The sequence below is a fragment of the Montipora capricornis genome, chromosome 10, assembly GCF_036669925.1.
Source record: "Montipora capricornis isolate CH-2021 chromosome 10, ASM3666992v2, whole genome shotgun sequence".
NCBI classification, from domain to species: Eukaryota; Metazoa; Cnidaria; class Anthozoa; order Scleractinia; family Acroporidae; genus Montipora; species Montipora capricornis.
The window spans coordinates 50,187,152-50,207,831 of NC_090892.1; the positions used below are offsets into that span (position 1 = coordinate 50,187,152).

General features: G+C 39.9%; 2 protein-coding genes and 1 pseudogene across 2 annotated transcripts in view; all 3 read left to right on the plus strand.

The window, feature by feature from the left end:
- The first annotated feature begins 8,747 nt into the window (after positions 1 to 8,747).
- On the plus strand, positions 8,748 to 10,734 carry LOC138021301 (gamma-interferon-inducible lysosomal thiol reductase pseudogene; annotated as a pseudogene).
- Positions 10,735 to 11,356: 622 nt separating this feature from the next.
- Positions 11,357 to 12,239, plus strand: LOC138021302 (gamma-interferon-inducible lysosomal thiol reductase-like). The gene has a single exon (XM_068868148.1). The coding sequence runs from the start codon at positions 11,419 to 11,421 to the stop codon at positions 12,097 to 12,099; it is 681 nt and encodes a 226-aa protein (XP_068724249.1). The 5' UTR covers positions 11,357 to 11,418; the 3' UTR covers positions 12,100 to 12,239.
- Positions 12,240 to 12,741: 502 nt separating this feature from the next.
- LOC138020981 (uncharacterized) overlaps positions 12,742 to 20,680 on the plus strand; it is a 22,691-nt gene continuing 14,752 nt past the window's right edge. Inside the window, exons 1-7 of the mRNA XM_068867857.1 lie at positions 12,742 to 13,068; positions 14,217 to 14,295; positions 14,512 to 14,643; positions 16,705 to 16,781; positions 18,964 to 19,025; positions 19,679 to 19,713; positions 20,422 to 20,587. Of these exons, the coding sequence (XP_068723958.1) occupies positions 12,742 to 13,068; positions 14,217 to 14,295; positions 14,512 to 14,643; positions 16,705 to 16,781; positions 18,964 to 19,025; positions 19,679 to 19,713; positions 20,422 to 20,587 (878 nt within the window). The remainder of the gene's footprint in view (positions 13,069 to 14,216; positions 14,296 to 14,511; positions 14,644 to 16,704; positions 16,782 to 18,963; positions 19,026 to 19,678; positions 19,714 to 20,421; positions 20,588 to 20,680) is intronic.

Genomic DNA, 20,680 nt, shown 5'->3' on the forward strand with positions numbered 1-20,680 from the left:
AAGATCAACAGTTTATTAACGTACCCTGACCCTGGTATTTGCCCTCATATTAAAATTGTTGGGCATCATTTTAAAGAACCTTTAGTTTCCAGGGATAAAATTTATATGAATTGCATCGAATTTATGAGAAAGAAATGGCAAACATATCACCGGGTTCTTACATGCACCCACTAAATGACCGCAAATTTGGCCATTTCATGTCGTCGAGAGGAAAAAAAACGACAAAGAAATGTATCAAAGCGTAAAAAAAAATAACATCTATTAGCTAATGTATTCCTGTGTCATGTGGAGGAGATGCTAGAACAACAAGACAAACTCCCGTCATTCTACAGACGATACGTAGACGATACATTGGTTGTCATAAGAGATGTAGCTGAAGCAGAACAGTTCCTAATTACGCTAAATAACTGTCATCCATCTATTCAATTTACAATGGAGCTCGCGGTAAACAACACACTACCCTTCCTTGGCATGCTTTTGATGAAACAAAGATGCAAGATTACCACAAGCGTATACAGAAAAACTACCAACAAAGGCCTCTTGTTGCACTACCAGAGTCATGTGGACAACAAATACAAGAAATCTCTACTCAAGACAATGCTTCACCGGGCGTACAGTCTGTCCTCAACGACCGAGCTGTTTGAAAAAGAATGTGAAAACATAAGATCCATTTTTCACAAGCTACGATACCCGTCTGAATTGATTGAGGCAACCATCCGTAACTTTATCAATACATCAGATGTCGAATCACAATCTACCAGCAATAATAATAAAAACACCATTAGAATCGTCTTGCCATTTATTCACCAAAAACCAGCCGATATTGTGAAGCCCCAACTTACTCAACTAAATAAGAAACTGGATATAGATCTACAGCCAGTTTTTGTCAGCCGCAAGCTCGAGGATGTCCTTAAATTCCGTGAGCCCAAACCATCTTTAGTCAGCCAACAACTAGTCGTCTACAAATTTCAATGTGGCTCGTGTGATGCGAGCTATGTTGGCTATACAGCTCGTCACTTGCATCAACGAATTGAGGAACATAGATACTCAGCTATCGGGAGGCATCGCCTAGCAGATCATGGCCTAACAACAGCACCCCCAGCGGCGAGTTTTAGTGTCTTAAAGAAATGCGCATCGAAATTTGATTGCTTAATTCATGAGATGTTCTACATCAAAGAATTAAAACCATCACTTAATGTGCAGTCAGACTCTGTCAGGGCAAAACTATTTACTTAGATTTCACATTTATTGTTAGCGTACTATTGTATATATTGTTCTATTGTTCTATTGTTCTTGTACTATAAGTTATGCTTCCTCCGATTAAAATTCATTGCCTGACGATGACATCGGACGATGTCGAAACGTTGTTAAAATGAATCTAGTTGCGTTTATCTTTTTAATCAATCTTCCACACAATTCAGTGTTTTTCCAAAGTGCGTTTTTAAGACCTTTTCATCTTACCTGTGTACATAATTCAGCATGAAAACAGCATTTTAAAGCTTGTTTTTGAAGTATGCAAAAGGAATAGCAATTTTAGACCTGAAAATTAAATGGTGTATTTTTCCAAAATATTGAACTAATGTTTTGGCTAAAAATTGAAGAAGGTTAGACATTAGACATTCCTTTCCATTTATGTTGTAAGCGCATTGCGATTAGAAATGCGCTCTAAGTAGATGTATGTCCCTAACGACGATGATGATGATTACGGATGATCCGTCACCAGTTAAGACATGAGACCAACTAATAGTAAGGTCAGAAAGAGCAGTGATTAAAGTTGAAACTGTACACAGGATGACTTGTGCCAGGTTTGTTTCTTATACGTCAAACATAGGTGCGGCGATACGGTACTTTTCAATAAGATTTTAGCACACTCACGGGTTTCCACTGAAGAGTAACTGTAAAAATCTCACAAACGTTTCCTTCCAGAGATGTATAATAATCAGGTTGTTTGTTATAAACTGCCAACAAATCCCTTCTTAGATTGCTGTCTTGCATTACCAATAATGCCAATCATCTGCTAATGATTTGTGTTATTAATCTTCTAGGAAAATAAACCGTTTTACACGTATGAAAAACTCCCAGATGTATACCACTCAATATACAAAGTCAAGGAATTGTAATACTGCCGAGGAATAATAAATAATCAAAGTCTTAACTGACTTGCCCAATATCCCTTGAGTGCGTTATTGGCAATAGTTTATTTAAGGTAATTCCTTAGTATTGCATTGCGCATCCCTACTGCGCACGATTTTCGCGTCCTTAGCGCCCACACATGAGCACGTGCGCATACAAAAGTGAGAGATTCCCGATAGCGAATTAAATGCTCCTTTTCTCTCAAACGAGCACGGTGACACCCGATTTTTTTTCCCGATATTTGCTAAGAACAGTCTAATAAAAACCATATTTGAAAAAGAAAAAAAATTTGATAGTAAAACATGAATTTTTTTTGGAAAACAGTTCCGTACTGGGTGTATTTTACCCAAGGCGAGGACTTCAAGCTAACCACGGAACTGTCCCAAAAAGTGCACTATTCCCACAACCAGGGAATCAATGTCGGCGTAAATGAAGCATTACTGCTTATGTAAAAAAAAGAAACTTTATTTTCAAAATAAAATTTTGTGTCTTTGCAGTAACTAAGACTTAATTCTGCATGAAAGTTATTCGAATTTTTAACGCAAAAACAGTAAAAATACCCCATTTTAAGAGCCTGCTGACGCGTAAACAAGCACGGTGACCCCATTTTTTTATTGCATTTTTTTAATGTTCATATCATGAATGTTAATTATGCCAAGTTTCCAAAAGAGTTTGATAGTAGAACAATTTCAAGGGAATTACCTTAAAGAACTTTTTCTAGCCTCAATAAATATTCTGCAAAATTCGATGGAAACGAACTTCTGGTTTCGGTGCAATCTCATTCCCAGAGTCTTCGTTCCCCTTGACCAGCGGGTCGGGTTACGACCGCTGGTCGCTCGGTTTCGGTGTGAAAAACCCTCTTTGCATTTATATATTCTGCTCATGCGCAACACTGCAGAACTTTCTCTTGGGGAGAACCCCTTTGATTTTACGAAAAAGAGAAATGATCCTCGCAGTTATCTGGAAAATTTAATCAATAGTCTGAAAAATACGGGTGCATGGCTCCAACGGGACTCGAGCCCACGAGTGCATTGCTCTACCAACCGAGCTATGAAGCCACTCAGGAACAGGGCAATTTGCTGGACCCAAATATATGCATTGGCACAAAGTACTTTCCATTTGAATGCTTGCGAAAGCGTACGCGAAAATTAAGCCTCGCAAAGTACTGAAGTGTATCGGTGTCACAGTGATATGTGTATCCTCGCACACATCATGCACCCAAACGTTTTCCGTAAACAGTAAATTGAAAGTTGGCAAACTGAAAAAAAGGCTTTCCTGACTTAGATTCGCGGGCTGGATAAATCATGTTGTGATAGTCGTGCGCTGGTTGAGTTTAAATCGAACGCGGAATTTTGCAACGAAAGCCGTCAATTCTACGGCTACATACTCTCTGAAAAACTCCTCATATTCGTATTTCTTGACTGACTTCCAAACAGGGATACACATATCACTGATCTCGGCTTCAGTGATATGTGTATCCCCCTGAATTAATTTCATTAACTCTGCTGTTCTCAATTTAAACCGCAGATTGGATACATCACGTTACCTTCGGACACCGATAAAAGAATAAACTAAGTTTACTGCTAACATTTCTCTTGCTTTGAGATATTTAGAGCAAACTTGAACCTGGCTTCTCAGTGTTTTGTGTATCACCAGCGAGGGATATACTTATCGCTCTCATCTCTAGTCATGAAATGTACCGGGATACACTTATCACTACGGTATACATATCACTGTGACAGGCAGTTCTATGTGTGCCAGTGATACGTGTGTTCCTTACCCCTCCCTTTCTGAACAGGAATAAAACAAGCCAGTCCTTTGTGATGGAGGGAACACAAATATCGCTCGGGGGGGGACTCCCATATGAAACAGACCCGGATGCTCATCGGAAATTTTGAATTTAACCCCTAAAGGAGCCCAATCTAGGCGTGGCTTAAGCAAATTTTGACCCCTAAAAGAGACCGTTTAAAAACACAAAAATACGACACGCAATGAGTTTTAATGATAAAAAGGCATAATCATCGAATGCTTTTATCTAAAAAGAAAATTTAAAAGGAAATTTGACTTCTGTTTCTCTTTGCGTAATTCTGTGTTACTTAGCGGAACCCTAAACGAGACCTTGGTGGCATAAAATATTGGCGCTTTGCCCGGAACACCCTAAGCGAGACCAAAATCCAAAATTTACACCCCTAAGCGAGACGACGAGCATCCCGTCTGTTTCATATGGGAGTCCCCCCCCCCCCCCCAGGGAAATATCGCTGCACCCCGATTCGCATATATCTGACGCGATTGTTTTACTAGTTGTGTCAGTGACTGCAAGTGAAACAATTTCCTTCAGCAAATGAAAACAAAAAATTCACATATCGAGCGGATAGTGTAGTTATATGTACCCCGCGAGCAGACCTCACAATTCAGACTATTAACACCCTTTTTATGCAAATGTATGACAACTTTGTGCTGTGGTCACAAATCAAGGGGATACATATATCACTGCGCTAGTTCAGAGCGATATGTATACCCCAAATGCGAACCAAAGATTCAAAATACCGCAATCCGTTATTGTCATATGTCTGACGTAGTTGAGCGACTAATTGTATCAAATTATTGCGACCGAAACAGTTTCCTTTAGCGGACATAAAAATGGTCACAAATAGAAGTGATACGAAGTGTCACTACCCTGGTGCGGTGATGCGTGTGTGTTCTCTTCATGCGAACTCAAAGTTAAAAATATTCGTTTCCGTTTTTGTCCATATCTGATGGATATGGGTACTATGATAGATTTCCGGTCGTCCTTTTCTCCCACGTTAGGTGATTTGTTGCTGTGGCGATAATTCCCTCATCCTGCCACGCTGTTCGTAGGCCATTTTTTCTGTCTACCATTCATTCAGTGTGTTGTGTATCCCCCACATGTCGCTGGTGATATCACGGAATACACATATCACTGTGACATCGGAAATTGACCTTCTGAGCGCTAGCTTTCACGTGTAGTGTCACGTGACTTTTCATGTAAACAAACCTCGAAAGTTCGGACATTCGAGAAGATCGGACACATATCACATAGTGAGATGGCATGGCGAGCAGATGTGAACTGTTAGTTTCTTTTTGCGTTGGACATGGAAATGATGCAACAAAGACACAAGTCACTTCTATGATTAGCATTTGATGTGGGACGCAGTAGTTTTACACTTTTACTTCCGTCTTCGACAGGATTTACGGGGGTGAGTCAGCTTTTGAACATCTTCGATCCCTAGGCGGACGGAAACGAAATGTATTCCTTAGATTTGGTTATTACGAATACTGCCTTCATGTATTTAAATTGTTATATATTTGTGCACTTCGAGGTCAGTAATAAAACCGAATAAATGTGATTTGAGTGTGTGTAAATCCAGCCTTCGCTGTCAGTGAGCCTTAATTCGAAAACGCTGAATCAGTCCATCTAACAACAGCAAGCAGTCCTGTTAGGCTACAGTTCCAGGGTCAGTATGTATAAGCAGATGCCTATTAAAGAAGGACTTCCACACAATGAATATCGCAGAAATTAAAAAATATTTGCAGGAGCGTGGAGTTTCAGTGAGTGCGTTTAAAAGTCTTCGCTAATAGAAATCGCCGCTGCAGTTGAAGCAATGACGCTTTACTTTAATCAAGGTAATTGCCTCTAGCGCAACTAATGCTAATCCGGCAATGGATGCTATCAGTAGAAAGACAAAACCGACGATGCAGACAATTTATTTACCCCAATCAAAAGCTCAAGAACTGCACTTCTGCCCCAATCCATTTTCCATGCAATCAAGATCATGAACAATTTCATCTCCTCGGCGCCATTCGGCTTGCACGATATTTAACGTACCACTCCACTGAATGTACTGAATACGACAAACAGGGACTCGCCGCTTACAAGTCCTTCGATGATTGTCGCTTATTTACTGACGGTTTAACACGTTGATTCTTTGCAAAGTGGAGTGTGTCCATGTATATGAGAGTGTAGCTAAAGTGAAGCCCTTCATGAAAAGGATTTGTTGACCGAGGAAGGAAAAACAAAGATATCTGAAAGTTTTTACCACAAAAAATGTGACAATTACCTACTAGTAGTCCTGTTATCTTGCTTTTATTAGAAAAACTTCATTTCACTACAGAACTTGCAGACAGGTCAAGTTGATGAAACCGCTAAATCAAATGAAAGCAAGCTTGTGAGTGGTGTTAATGCATTAAGAATAAACCACAAGAGCTTCTAAGACTGATGCAAACATTTCGACGGAAGACGTTTTGGGAGTTGTTGTCTTTCAGTGATAAAGAAATTAACTACAGTACGTTGAGAGCACCACGGCAAAGCAATGGCAATGTGAGGACTGGGGGTCATAACCCTTTCAAAGAGCAAGAGAGTCTTCTCAAGAAAAATTGATAGTGCTGAAAATGTCACAAAGTTGGTACAACCCATTCTCTATTTTCGAATGTCCCATAATACACTTTGTTTGCCCCCCAAAATTTTGCATAAACTATTGTTTTCAAATGCTCTTGGGAATATGTAATGTCCCCAAGAGCATTTGAAAACAATAGTTTATGCAAAATTTGGGGGGCAAACAAAATGTCTCATAAGGCATTCGAAAATAGAGAATAGCATAAGCACAAACATCCCTACATAATTGTAAAACAAAGAATGGAACCCTAAAATGCCAGAGAATGGGACCATTTCATGAAGTCAGTGCTCCCAATGGATGCAAGCGGGTTGTGAGCCATACCCACCACAAACTGGATTTGATCTCAAATGGCTTTCTAAGCCATTCCTTGGAGCAATAATATTCTGAAATGCCAGTGTTCTAAAGGTTGTCCAAACACTGCTGTAGAATATAAATTATAAGTGTTACTGGAAAAACAGAGATCGGTTTGTGGCAACACAAATGGTCATGGTTTTGCATTGAAAGCAACTTCAAAGTACTACTTTAACTTCAGCTTGAAATGTTTGTAAGTGGGCTAAAACGTTGTCAATTTGTTGTGTGGAAACAAGGAATCTTCTCAGTTGAGGTGACCGATGACCCTAGCTTCATGTCTAATGTGGGTGCCAAACTAGAGAAGAGTCCTTCCCTTTCTCCTCTTTATATATAATAATAATAATAATAATAATAATAATAATAATAATAATAATAATATAATAATAATAACAATAATAATAATATAATAATAATAATAGAAGTTCAAAACAGTACTTGAAATGAATATTTCATGCTTTCATGCTAACAATGAGTACTGTAAAAACTGTGGGAAGCAACAGATGCATCACCTAATACAATGACTTTAAACTGTTCATGAATTACGACTGGTAATTTGACATTGCTTTTACAATGGTTCCCCAAAAATCAGTAGATAATGTCTTTTAAGGGAAATCTCCCTAACAGTACTGTAGATATGTGTCATGCCAATTAACAGAAGGTCACAATACTGTTCCATGTAATAAAAATAAAACCTTCAGTTTTCCTCAACTTCAATGAAGAAGCTTTTTCAGTTTGCAATGGCTCAACGCTGCATTGATCCCATGGTCAGTGGTATGCACGATATATAATTATAGCTCAACAACAAAGTGTAGACTACTATACAACTAGTAGTGTATTTACTGTCCTTTGAACACACAAACGAGTCTCTGCGATGAGTCATGCCATTATCCGCGTATTCCGTTTTCCGCCTCTCGATTGCTATAACTTCGGCCGGAAAATGCAAAAAAACTTGATCAGATCACCATTCAAGTTTCTTACCTATGTTTTTGGGAATCGGGAATCGTTTTTACGTGTAAGGGAAGCACGCCTTTTAGTCGAGAGCATTCTGCAACTCGCAATAAACGGTGGAAATGACTACTGTCTCTGATGCACCTAATAAGTCACTTTTATTCGGTTTTATTACCGACCTTAAAGCGAAAATATATATGACAATTTTCATACACAATGGTAAATTCGTAAATAACATAAGGCGAGGAATGCATTTCGTTTCCGTCGACCCAGCGATCGAAGATGGAACAACCAGACTCACCCGCGTTGACCAATCCTGTCGAAATACGAGTGTAAAACTATCGTGTCCTACACCAAATGCTAACCATCGAAGTGACTAGTGTCTCTGTTGCATCATTTCCAAGTCCAACGCAAAAAGAAACTAACATTTCATATACGCTCGCCACACCATCTCGCTGTGTGTTGTATGTCCGATCTTCTCGAATGTCCGAACTTTCGAGGTTTGTTTACATGAAAAGTCACGTGACACTACACGTGAAAGCTAGCGCTCAGAAGGTCAATTGCATAAGGCACATATAAATCCGACATTCACACTTTTATTCTCTGAATTGCTTGTTGTTTCGATTGCTCTCAGCGTGATTGTTCTGAGCTAAAAAAATAGCATTCCCACTTAATTCACGAACTTGCACTGATAGTTGTTACAGTATAATTTTTAAGGCAAAGCAACTTGCCACTGTGTGACTTCTGCCTCGGAAATATGAAATAAGAAGATTTAACATGTCATTTGAGGAGATCGCCTTAATCTGTCATCAATATTGCTACCCCAGGTATAACAATAAAGCTTTCTTAACAGTGATGAAAAGCATGGATCACGAGATTTCCGGTGATATAAGATACATTTGTTAAGTATGACATAACAAGGCTACTGCAAAAAATTCAGTCTGATCTTCTGCTCTGTGGTTCAAGAAGTGGTGTAGGCAGCAATCCAACGAAAAAAGCTAGGCGGCCAAGACTTGTGCTAGCTTCGACACCGTTTACAAAGATGTTAAGAATTGGGGTTTTGATCATGGCTTTCTTTTCGCCACTTCTTGTTTCCACTTTTGCGGACGATGCACCAAAAGTGGCATTAGATCTGTACTTTGAAAGCCTGTGCCCCGACTGCCAATTGTTCGTCCGCCAGCAGCTCTACCCAACTTACCTCAGAATTGGCGAGATCATCAATTTGACCCTCATTCCGTATGGAAACGCTGATGAGTATCGTGAAGGGAGCAAGTGGGTCTTTGAATGCCAACACGGTCCAAAGGAGTGCGAAGGAAATCTAATAGAGACATGCGCCATAGCGCTTTTGAATAACATTTCCGCCTCGTTGTCGTTCATTCACTGCTTTGAGGAGAGCACGGAGCGATCGGAAGATCCACAGCCCTTTGAAATAGCTGAGAAATGCGCCGAGAACTTGAAAATTGACTACACTGATATCGAATCTTGCGCGAAGGGTCAAAAAGGCATGGAACTGGAACATCAAATGGCACTCAAAACCGACGCGCTTGAACCACAGCACGAGTACGTTCCATGGGTGACGATCAATGGTAAACACACCGAGAAGATGCAGCGAAAGGCGCAGAGCAACTTATTGGCGCTTGTTTGTGAATACTATACCGGAACTAAGCCCGTTGATTGCCAACGACAATACCTTGGTCGCTGTTACAAGAATGAGAAAATTAATCATTTTTAGACAGGGTTCATTTAACTTTTTAATGCCAACTTTCAGGTAATCTCAGTATAGATTGAGAACGACCTGCTCAATTCAAATTTAAAAACAATCACTTAAAAACCAATTCTTGTTTTTAAAGCCTTTGTATGATGCAATAAGCAACAACTTGAATGTGAGAATCAGTAGATGAGACTTAAGCTTCATCTTAAAAGCATTTTCTTGCCATCAAGGATCTCTCTCTTGTCAAAACAAAGTTCAGGGGCACCCAACGTCAATTTTCGAAAAATATATGTTCGGAAGACGATTTGAGATCTAGAATTTTCGGATCATTTGTTGTAAAATTTCTTGCTTGCCTGCCTGTCCTGGGATTTTCGAAAATCTAAAAAATGGTATAATTGCCCATTTTAAACGGATTTTTACCCTAAAAAGGTTACCTAGAATTTTCAGGAGCTTTTTTTCTGGCTGAAATTTTCGAAAAGGTAAGTTTTCAGCCCTATAATTTTCGGATCACTAGACTTTCAGCTAGGAAATCCGAACAGATGAAAAATTTTTGATAAAAATATGCCTATCGATATCTACCGTTTAAATACTAAAATATGTTTAACAAAGCTATGTTTAAGTGGTTTAGAATTATATTCTCGTTGGGTACCCCTGAAAGTTGAGACACGACTGGATTATTGGCTTGGATTGAGAGGATAATAATGGTCTTCTTTTGAGAACATGGACTTCTAGGACGAACAACGGAAAACGATCTCAATTCTTTTTGTCCAGGGGCTCGTTTCTCGCCGGAAAGTCCCGAAACTTTACGGGCCATTTTCGGGTAACACAATTCCCTTTGTATCTCAAGAACGAAGAGGATTTAAATCGTCAAACTTCACAGTCATTTTGCTTTTCGTTGCCTTGAAAACATGTTAAAAGATCGGCTTTCTAAAACAAGCAGTTGGCAGTTTCACAAATGGCTTTTCGGGCCCGAAAAGTTTTCGGGACTTTCGAGAAACGGGCCCCTGGATTGAAGGGCTTGAAAACTGGTAACCCGAAACAGTAGTCAAATCAAAAAAGTACTTAAATCATGATGCACGTGGTGGGATCAGACATGATCATTGCATAGTTTTACTTAATCAATTCACAGAAATGTATGCATGAAAGTCTTTCGAATAAATTTATGGTGTTATTGAATTCGCCTGCATTGTTGGCTCTACTTGATCAGGCGAGAGAAAAAAAAAACTGAGGAAAACCCAAAACAGTTTAAGTTCCCCTTAAAAACAACAACAACAACAACCAAATACAGTTTGAAGGCCTGCGGAATGTGCCCAGTCAGGAAAAGGTCACGACCAGGCCGGATCACGACGAAGTCACGCGGTCTCTAAAATTCCCCTGTTGCTGACACTGAGGGCGCAAGCATGGCAGTATTAAGGCTAGGTTCAAGAAGGAAAAAAAACAAACAAGCAAAAAAAAAAAAAAACAAAACAAAACAAAAAAATATACAATAATATAGAAGCAGTGCACAAGTATTCTTCAATTTGAGGAGGCTACACATCATTTGAAACTGAGATCAAATCGACATAAAGTGACTGGTGCAACGGAGTACCAGGAGAAAAAACGTCTTGGCGAAGTGGAGAGCCGACAAATTGAATCCAAATATGGCATCGAGTTCACGAATCAAACCTGGAACATTTTTTTCCTGCTTAAGGAAGAACACCAGTTCCACACAATAAGAACCAATTAAAATAAAGTTATTTGAAGGTCATGTCATAGTCACGCGCTCTCTAATTCCGGTGTTGCTGACACTGCTTGCAGGCACGGCAGTATAAAAAGCTAAGGCTACTTGCAAAATCCCTTAAAACTTTGCAGACCAGTAATATGGATTCTTGTCAGCTACGCATTCTCGCAGCCTTGTTGGTTGGGATTCCAGTTTTTGTTATTGCCGCACCTGCCGCAGTCCCTAAGGTGCAAATAGCGCTGTACTACGAGAGTTATTGTGGAGGATGCAAGGATTTTATCGGAGACCAGCTCTATCCTACCTTTCAAAAGATTGGCCAAATTATGGACGTGACGCTGGTTCCCTACGGAAATGCAGAAGAATACCGACGTGGGGCTGAGTGGACTTACACTTGCCAACACGGACCTCAAGAATGTGTCGGAAACCTAATCGAAACCTGCGCAATATCGATTTTAAAGAACGAGTCGGTCTATTTGCCTTTTATCCACTGCTTTGAAGGGAACGTTGGAAGCGAAGATCCCCTTTCTGTCGGTCAAAAGTGCGCACAACAGCAGGGAATCGATTTCACCGCCATAAACAAGTGTCAAAGTGGAATAGAGGGAAACTCACTAGAGCATGAAATGGCACTAAAGACGAACGCACTTGAACCTCGTCACTATTACGTACCATGGATAACTTTGAACGGCAAACACACAGAAAACATACAAAGTGAAGCTACATTTGATCTGCTAGGATTAGTATGTGACAGTTACCAAGGAATAAAACCTTCGGCGTGTAGTGAAGAGAGGCCATTGAAAGGTCGCTGCTACAAGAAGGCTTGATTGAAATCTCAATTTCAAGACAGTATAAACGTCACGCGCCATCACGCTTTCTTAGAATGTTATGCTTTTTCATAGTTACATTGTAGGCAGCTTTTTTAGGAGCAGAATACATGCGATGGAAATAAATGAGCAAAACACAATACTGAGTCTAAATTTTTCCACCGGTCACAGTGAACCACTGATAAACCTGCATCAGCTTTTAACGCTCGCACGAGAAAATCTCCGGGAAAAGAGAAGTGAAAGGCCTGGGTCAATTTTAGCTGGGTATGTGGTAATGAAAGCCCATACAGTGAGTAATTGCTTTTATTTTTGTATGAATGAAAATAATTTTTTAAAAATGTCAACTTCATATTGCCCTAAAAAAATGAATGTAGTCAGTGACCCGAAAATGGACTGCTGACGCGGTTGTTTATACAGCTGATCTTTCTTATTTCGCAAGTGTCAATCAACCTGTTGATTTTATAGCATTTTTCAAGAAAACAAACTAATCAAGTGTTCTTACTTTGATACAATCCTGCTAAGCGACATCTGAAAACCGGGCTCAAGTGTCGATTTTCTTGATGTGGTTTTGCACGGTCCAGTTATAAACTATGATCGGAAAATCAAGGATACTGGGTAGTTTGCGACACTGATCGAAATAAAATGACGATTTTTAATCATTCATTAAAGTTATTTTGGTGGATAAGTCGGGTACCAAAAAGTCGACTCCATTTTATTCAAAACTCGACCGTCTTAGGAACAACAACCATGGCTTCATTAGTTTTCATAAAGGGATGCTTAATTTGGTGTTTAGCTAGTTTTAATTTCGTTCCCTGTAATTTGTATTCCCATCCGCGCGGGTCGGATAGAGACACCTGTGACGCGAAAGGCGATTCATCTACAAAAGGAAATAACCCACGTGATAAAGAAGAGATCGATGGCCCAACGATTATCGGACGAGACGGCCTTACACGCTTAGATGGGATTAAGGTAAGCCACTTTCCCCCATCTTTCCGTGGCTTATTAAATACAAATTCTTAATATTGAAAGTCCGGATCTAAATGCAATTTCTCCTGACTAGTGAGGCGTGTTTTACTCTCAGCTAGATGGCTTATGTATTCTTTATTCTCGTGACTATTCAGTTACATCTTGAAAAGTTCTCCCCCCCCCCCCCCCCGACCCTAAACACAAAAAAAAATGAAGAATAGAAAAAAAAAACATTTTTTTTAAAATGATTATGGCGAATGACGGAACGGCGGTCGAGATCAGTTTAAAGAATCTCGAAAACGAGGAAACAATGTTGCGGAAAAATTGTCGCGGAAGCAAATGTTTCCCCGTTTGCGGCTCCAGGAAACATTTTTTGCGGAAGCAAAAATTTTTCTGAATTTGTTCAGAAACATGTGGCTTCCTCAGCAAATCCTTTGCGCGCCAAGGAAAAATTTCGGCAAACATTGTTTCCGCAACAATGTTTCCTCGTTTACGGGCGTCTTAAATAATAAACGTGCAAACCAGTACCTAAACTACCCCCCGCCGATGCAAGGGAGCTTACGATTTTACGACGGCGACAGCAACAACAACGGCGCAAAACAATGATATCATTGGTTAAAAGAGCACCAATAATCGCGCTGCACGTGCAGCACGGGTTTTATGACGGATTCGTGCGGTACTCTGCATAAGGAGGACGTGAAATTACCAAATTTGAGGTTTTGACGACAATGTAAGCATGCAACAGAGAATCTTTCATTCTCTATTTTCACTTTGAAACTACTCGTACCAATTTATTATAAGTATACTCCGCCAAAAAAGTAAGAATGAGATAAAATAACCCGCGAAAGACCTAGGATAAAGCGAAGTGATATTTAATTTGAGGTGACGTTTTCGATTCGTCGACGTCGCTGTCGTAGATCTTAAGGTCCCTATTTGTGGTATCACAATGACTTCAAGAAGAGACACTGGCTGGTTCGTTAGCTTCACAATAGAATGGGTAATAACAACTTTCTTGTGTGTCAGCCTTAACAAACATACATTTACAAACCAATATGCTGATCTTTAACACTTCGGATACCGCTCCTTATTTATAGTTTTAAATTTGATAAGCAAATAATAAAGATATTCAATTTTGTTCTTCAACTCTTCAGGTCGGTCACGTGGAAGAGGTCGATTTGGGCGATTGTCGAAGGGATAGAATAACGAGAGCAATGAAACCGCTGTTATTTGGTAAGCTAAAAGTTCACGAATAGCGAAGAAAACCCCTTCATGAAAGTTCCCCCTTTCTTCTTAACGCCCCTTTCCCGCCTTTGTCCCCTCCCACGATGAAATTAATCTAAATCTCAAATTGTTAATGCTTGATAATCAGTCTATGAAATTATCAACGATTGATTTTCAACAGAGGTGATTTAAACCTATGTACTTCGTTTACGGTTTTTTTCAAAGAAATTCCACACTTTCTGACGAGTGAAGAATGTGACTTCATCATACGGCGCGCAGAAGAAACTGGCTTAATATCGAGCATAGCTCGAGGAGGGCTGACCAAGAGAGAAGACTTAGAAGAACCAAAGGTTGAAAGTAGGTGCTCTTTTGAAAAAGACTTCCTTGAAACAGTGACTTCAGTGAAACAGTGCGCCGCCTTGGAACGAAACTTCGGTTACTTAAGGACGGTGCCTACTAATTAAAGATATTTTTTCCCCGGTGTGTGATTATGCAGGGAATGTAGATCTTTACAAGAGTTACTGAAATCCAAAAAGAAAATTGGGGGTAACCACGCATTTTTCAAAGATAATTGATGAATAATATTTGTAAAAAGCTTTAAAATACAAAGCAATGTATGGCGTTCTTTCTCAAATTGAAGCTTAATTATCTCTCAAAAATGCATGGTTACCCCCAATTTTCTTTTTGGATACCAAGGACACTTACTAAGATCTACTTTCTCCAGATAGTTTTAAACCGTGCAAAAGTATCCCTCTCTTAGTAAGCATCACCGATAGGAAATCCGAGTATCTTGAGATGCGCAGAACGTATGCGCAATAACAATACTAGGCACCGTCCTTAATTAATCTTTTCCACGAATGGGGCGTCATTATTGGGAGGCGAGTGCTCTCACCACTGCGCCAGCCCTGCACACTTCATTAACAGTGTTTCTCAATTGCAGTGCTTTGTGATTCACGTCGATGTTTTCAACGAGAGACAAGGAAAACCAATATTTGGTCCATTAAAATTCTCAATGTCTCATCCTACTGTTTTGGCGTATTGCGATTGGTCAGAGAAATAACAATAATTTTAAATTCTATGACACTAAATTGAAACAAAACAACTCTGGTCTCCATCATCCTGTTTATGAGCTCTTGTTACCAAAAATTGATTTCAGTATCATAACAAATGCAGCATGTGTGGTATATCTGTGTATTCATTTATTATATATTTTATTTAGGCAGAAGCTCATGACCTTGAAACGTTTAACTCTGTTTCAGAACTGGGGTTGCTTAAAAATGTCCTTATTTAGATGTAAAGGCCTGGCCAAACGCTCGCAACATTTCAACGCAGCCTCTTGCAACATTATTGGGCACAACATGTTGCATACGTTTAGCCACCCTGTTGCGATATGTTGCGATATGTTGCAACATGTTGGATCAAATTTGAAAACGGTCGAAATTTTCGTGCAACATTTTGGGTGTTTCATGATGTTGTACTCGTTTGGCCACGTTCACGCAACGTTGTTGCGCTAAGGCATGCGCGATAGGTCCACTTCTTGCGCACCAGGGACCTGGGCACGTGAAAATTGGCATGTTGCGTTGAAAATGCTGGAAAATGTTGCGTGCGTTTGGCCACCCCGTTCATTACATGTCGCAACATCATGCAACAATGTTGCAAGATGTTGCGTTGAAATGTTGCGAGCGTTTGACCAGGCCTTAATGTAGCTTGTGCATTTTCCCACGCATGCAGCGTGCAGATTTTATTATTGCCCATATTTGGGCATAAAATTGGTGTCTAATATCCCCAGTTTTGTTCCCAGGAAAAAAGTTGCAAGTTACACTCTTCAAGGTCCCGTGCTTCTGATTTAGGAAATTAAGCTTCTTTGTTAGGCTCCCGGGATTTCGGGTACCGGCACGAAGTATGGCGCTAAAGAATCCAGTTGACTGAAGATTGCTTTGGCAAGCATTGCTCCGGGGCCGGCTGATGCTGCTGTAGGAAGAACACTTGCCTTCCACCAAACAGTCGCGGGCTCAGTTCTCGGGTTCAGTTCCCAGACTCGACGTTGCATGTGAGCTGAGGTTGTTGGTTTTCTGTTCTGCTGCCAGAGATATTTTCTCCGGGTATAGTCACCGAGTCATTTTAGTGTCACAGTGTTCTTATCTCGCCTTTGTTCACCGTAAAGCATTCGTTCTTCTAATCAAGTTTTATAACTCGAGCTTCTGCCGGAATGCCATATAGGTGGTTTGTAACCAATCTCTGGAGACATGTATAACAATGCTGCAATGCACAATTGCTGGTGGACGAACAAGAGGAGCTAATATGAGCATTTTTTTTGTTTTCGTCCACCAACATAACGTAACTTGAAAAACCCCTATTCAAGTACATTTCCGTCTGAAAATCCTTAAATTTGTTTCATTGCTTTGAATGATGTCGTAGGTGGAAAGGGAGAAGGTGCCGCTGGGATATTTGAAGCTTGGGATGTAGACCATAATGGGAAGATTTCAGTGCAGGAGGTATGATGAATTTTTTTTCACCGGCCGGGATATGAGAGGGTCATATGACGCTAGTAGAACTCCCTACTGAGTAAGTAACGAAAGTGGATGATGGGAAAGGTCAATTCGCCTTGTTTAAGGGGGAGTTCTGCGAAATGAACTTGCTCCGGAAAGCAAGTCCCCTATCTCGAAGTGGGCTTTCATGTCTCGTTTCGCTCGCCGTAATCCCTATTCACGAGCAAATCGATATCTCTGAAAACCCAGTGGAGTTCCAACCTTGTTCCCAGGGTCTGAGAACGAGGTCGGTGGAGGGTCTGTTCTCGAGCATCGGTCGTCTGGAAATTAGGGATTTTGGGACCGCTTACGTTGTTCGACTTGGAACTTTAACTGAGAGGTTTTCAAATTTTGTAGATGCAAACAGCTCGAATGGGCATAATTCGCGCGGCGGCCATATTGGCCATAGACAATAGGGCACTTCGGAAAATATGATAATATTCTTTGCTTGTACCCTCAAATTTTTCATAAACATTGTTCCTAGTTTTCCCGGGGACTTACAATGGTCCCAAGAGAAATCAAAAACAATGCTTATTCAAAATTTGGGGGACAAACAAAGTGGCCTATAGATTTTGTACCCCGAGCCTCGAGTTGAAACGCTTGGGAACGAGTTTCGGTGGGGCAAAACGAAAGTTTTCAATCCCTCGGGTCTCACAACATGGCTGCCGTGTGATTAAGGCCCATGAACATGGGGACTTAAAAGAGAATCTCGGCTGAAAAAAAATTGGAGCTAAAAGCGATTTACCTGTAAGTAAAAACTGGTTAGCGTATTTGAACGCACTATCGAGCGCTGTGCCCTCAGATTCTCCTTTCGAAGCATTTCGAATTTTCCGGTCGCTGCCAGTTTTTTCAACGAAGTTTGCTGGGAGATTATGACGTCAATAAGTTGTTGGTTTGTCAACACACTGGGCGAGAAAGTGTTCAATATACAACAGAGTACAATAAAAATCTGCTAAGATTTTTGCCACACACTAATTGGACCTAGCTGAGAAGCGTTGCGAAGATTCCTTGAAGAAAGGTTAATATGCCGCATTGCGTTACTTACTGTCCATTGTGACAAGCAGTCGAAAAATAAGTGCGTGTGATGATCCTCACATTTCGATTCGCTGAGTACCACTCGAGGGTGAAATGAGCGACTGCAATTTGAAGACAATCGCATAATTTAATAGTAATAATAATTCTTCGCAGCAGAATACAGGAATATGCTTAGTTCAGTTGCAGTTTTTATTTGTGGAAGATTTAATAAATGTCCATCTATCACTGTACGTTCTCGTTCGCAGACTTGAGCGGCTTGGTACGTAACTAAAGAGACCAAATGTTCAGGACACTTGTAGTTGTACGCAATTTTGAAGACTGATAGTTCAGTGAAAACGAAGAAATCGCCTACAATTCCTTATAAAGGTCAAAATAACTTCATCTTACGACTGAAGAAAACGAACAATACTGTCACATCAGAGGGAAGTTAAATTAAGGATATTTTTTAAAACAAGTTTAAAATGAGAGCTCAATACGTACTCGTTTGGGAGCTTAGTCGGTAGCACATGAAAATTGTAAATTCCTTGAACTAAATGTTTAATTAGCACTAGGATGGTTTTCAACACGGCCCTCGTTGAACACACTACCGCAAATTGGGATGCTGGACGATGCCTTTAGAATCATGCTGCAGCAAACATAGCCTAGTTTTCACATTTGCGTTTGCGTCAATTTAAACCCAAAAAAACATCCACTACGTACTTCACTTGCATTTTCTAATTCTTCCTCCTCAGTCGAATAGGGACATTTTTCGTTAGTCTCGTACTCCGGCTCTAAACAACAGAAATTACAGAAGTTATAACATTTTTTTTGAGTACGCCATGCTAATGAATGTTCTGAACACGCACAGTGACGTAAGAGATTTAAACTTTAGTTTAGGTCTAAAACTCTTTTTCAGCCGAGATTCCCTATAAGGAACGAACAGGAAGGAGGCAAAGAAGCTTTCTCTTTTTACTATACTGGAAAGAAATTCGGCCAGTACTGCCAACAGCAGGAAAAGTCCTGCGCTGCATGCATGGAAATCGGACAACCTGAAATTTTAGCTTTGTCGAGTCTACTTTACATTAGTTGCTTTCTTATGGCTAGCTGTGATAATCTTCTCATCGTTTTTGGGCAGGTAATAGACTTCGCAAAGAGATACATGTATGTTGTGTTCAGTGAACAGGATTTAATGGAGCTGTGAGTATTTCAATTTACCGTCGTTTATTTATTGAACGCAGATCAGTGAGACATTGGAGTAGCATCACGTTTGCAGCAAACAACAAACGCGAAAATTTTCGTTTTGCCAAAAATCAAAGAAATTCTTTTTGATGTTGGCGTTTTTTTGGATGTTATCGTCTTTCATTGTGCAACGTTTAAAAGAGAGAAAAAATAAGAAAATTTCCCATTTTTTTTATAAGCAGCCGCTGGCTATTTAACTTTTGTCGTTTCACTCATATGCAATGATAAATTTCTCTAATTACTTGCGGTTTGAGGTTGCACCGTTACTGATCGTGTACAAGACACCGGAGTATCCTCTGCGCAAGTCATAGGACGAGAAATATCACTGGATGAAATGATGATGATGATGAAGATGATGATGATGATGATGATGATGATGATGATGATGATAATAGTAATAAAGTGAAGTGAAACCGACTTTGTGTAACTTTAGCTTTGACTTAATGTTGAATATTCAAGAAAGAAAGACACAGTTGAGAAAATTATCTACATGTGATATGAAATCAATGTTTTATGCTTGTAAGCATGCCCTCTTTATAATTCATCCAACCGTGTAGATAACGATAATTTTAACATGATAGACTTACTATTGGGATTTCTTTTTTGAACAGACTTCATAAGGTGAACGTTACAGAACTGGATGATGGTGAGTAGAGAAACCCGGCGTCATCGTATATTTTGTCGCGATTAATGAGTTCGCTGACAACTTCTTGATTCACTTCATCATTCATTCGTTTTGGATTCCTCTTTTTGCATTTTGAATAGCTCATTCCTTCTCTCCTTTTCTGTTTTCTTTTTGACAACTGTTAACTTTGACTTAACAATAGAGAGATCTAGCATCGCTTCCAAGTGAAACGCAGCAAACGGGTTTACTTATTGCAGGGCTATACTTGTCATAAGAGCATCACAAAATTCTCCTATTCTTATAATAAGCATCTTTTTCGCCATTTGAGACGTTTCTCGATATTAGTGGATAAAATCCTGAGTCAAAAGTATACAACTTTCCTAGATTTTTGTCTGATAAAAACAGAAATTTCTGCCTGACGCTAACGTTTGTTGTTTGACGTTCAGTCGGGGCTAAATCTCTCTTCTATCTGTTTTCAAGCTAAAAAGAGACGAGATATTATTTAAACAAGGGTATTGAGCTACAACTTGTTAGTCACCAGGTTACTCCCTAAATGCACTGAAAAAAGAGAGTGTATGTAACCTACCCTGATTTATGAAGTAAAAAAATAAGATCTCCTTTGTCTTTGGTGTTGCATGTGGTGTTCGTGTTTCTTTTCTTTGCCCTGTCCTGATCTTTTTGTTATCACAAAGACCGCCCCTAAAATCTTTAAATTGATCTGTCTTACAGGAACCATCACGTTTGACGAGTTTCAAACCATGAACTCTCGTGGAGCTGACAGCATGATGTACCATGCGAGTAAAACTCATCCGAAATACAGGCCAAGATACAGTGACCAGACTTGGATAAACCAGCGAAATTTAAATGATCCTGTGTTAGATAGAGTGTTAGAAAGGTAACCACGGACAAGCTTAACTGATTACAGTGTAATGTGAAGTGCTAGGTTTCTACCCCATATGAACCATACGGAGCGTTAGCCCTACTGACG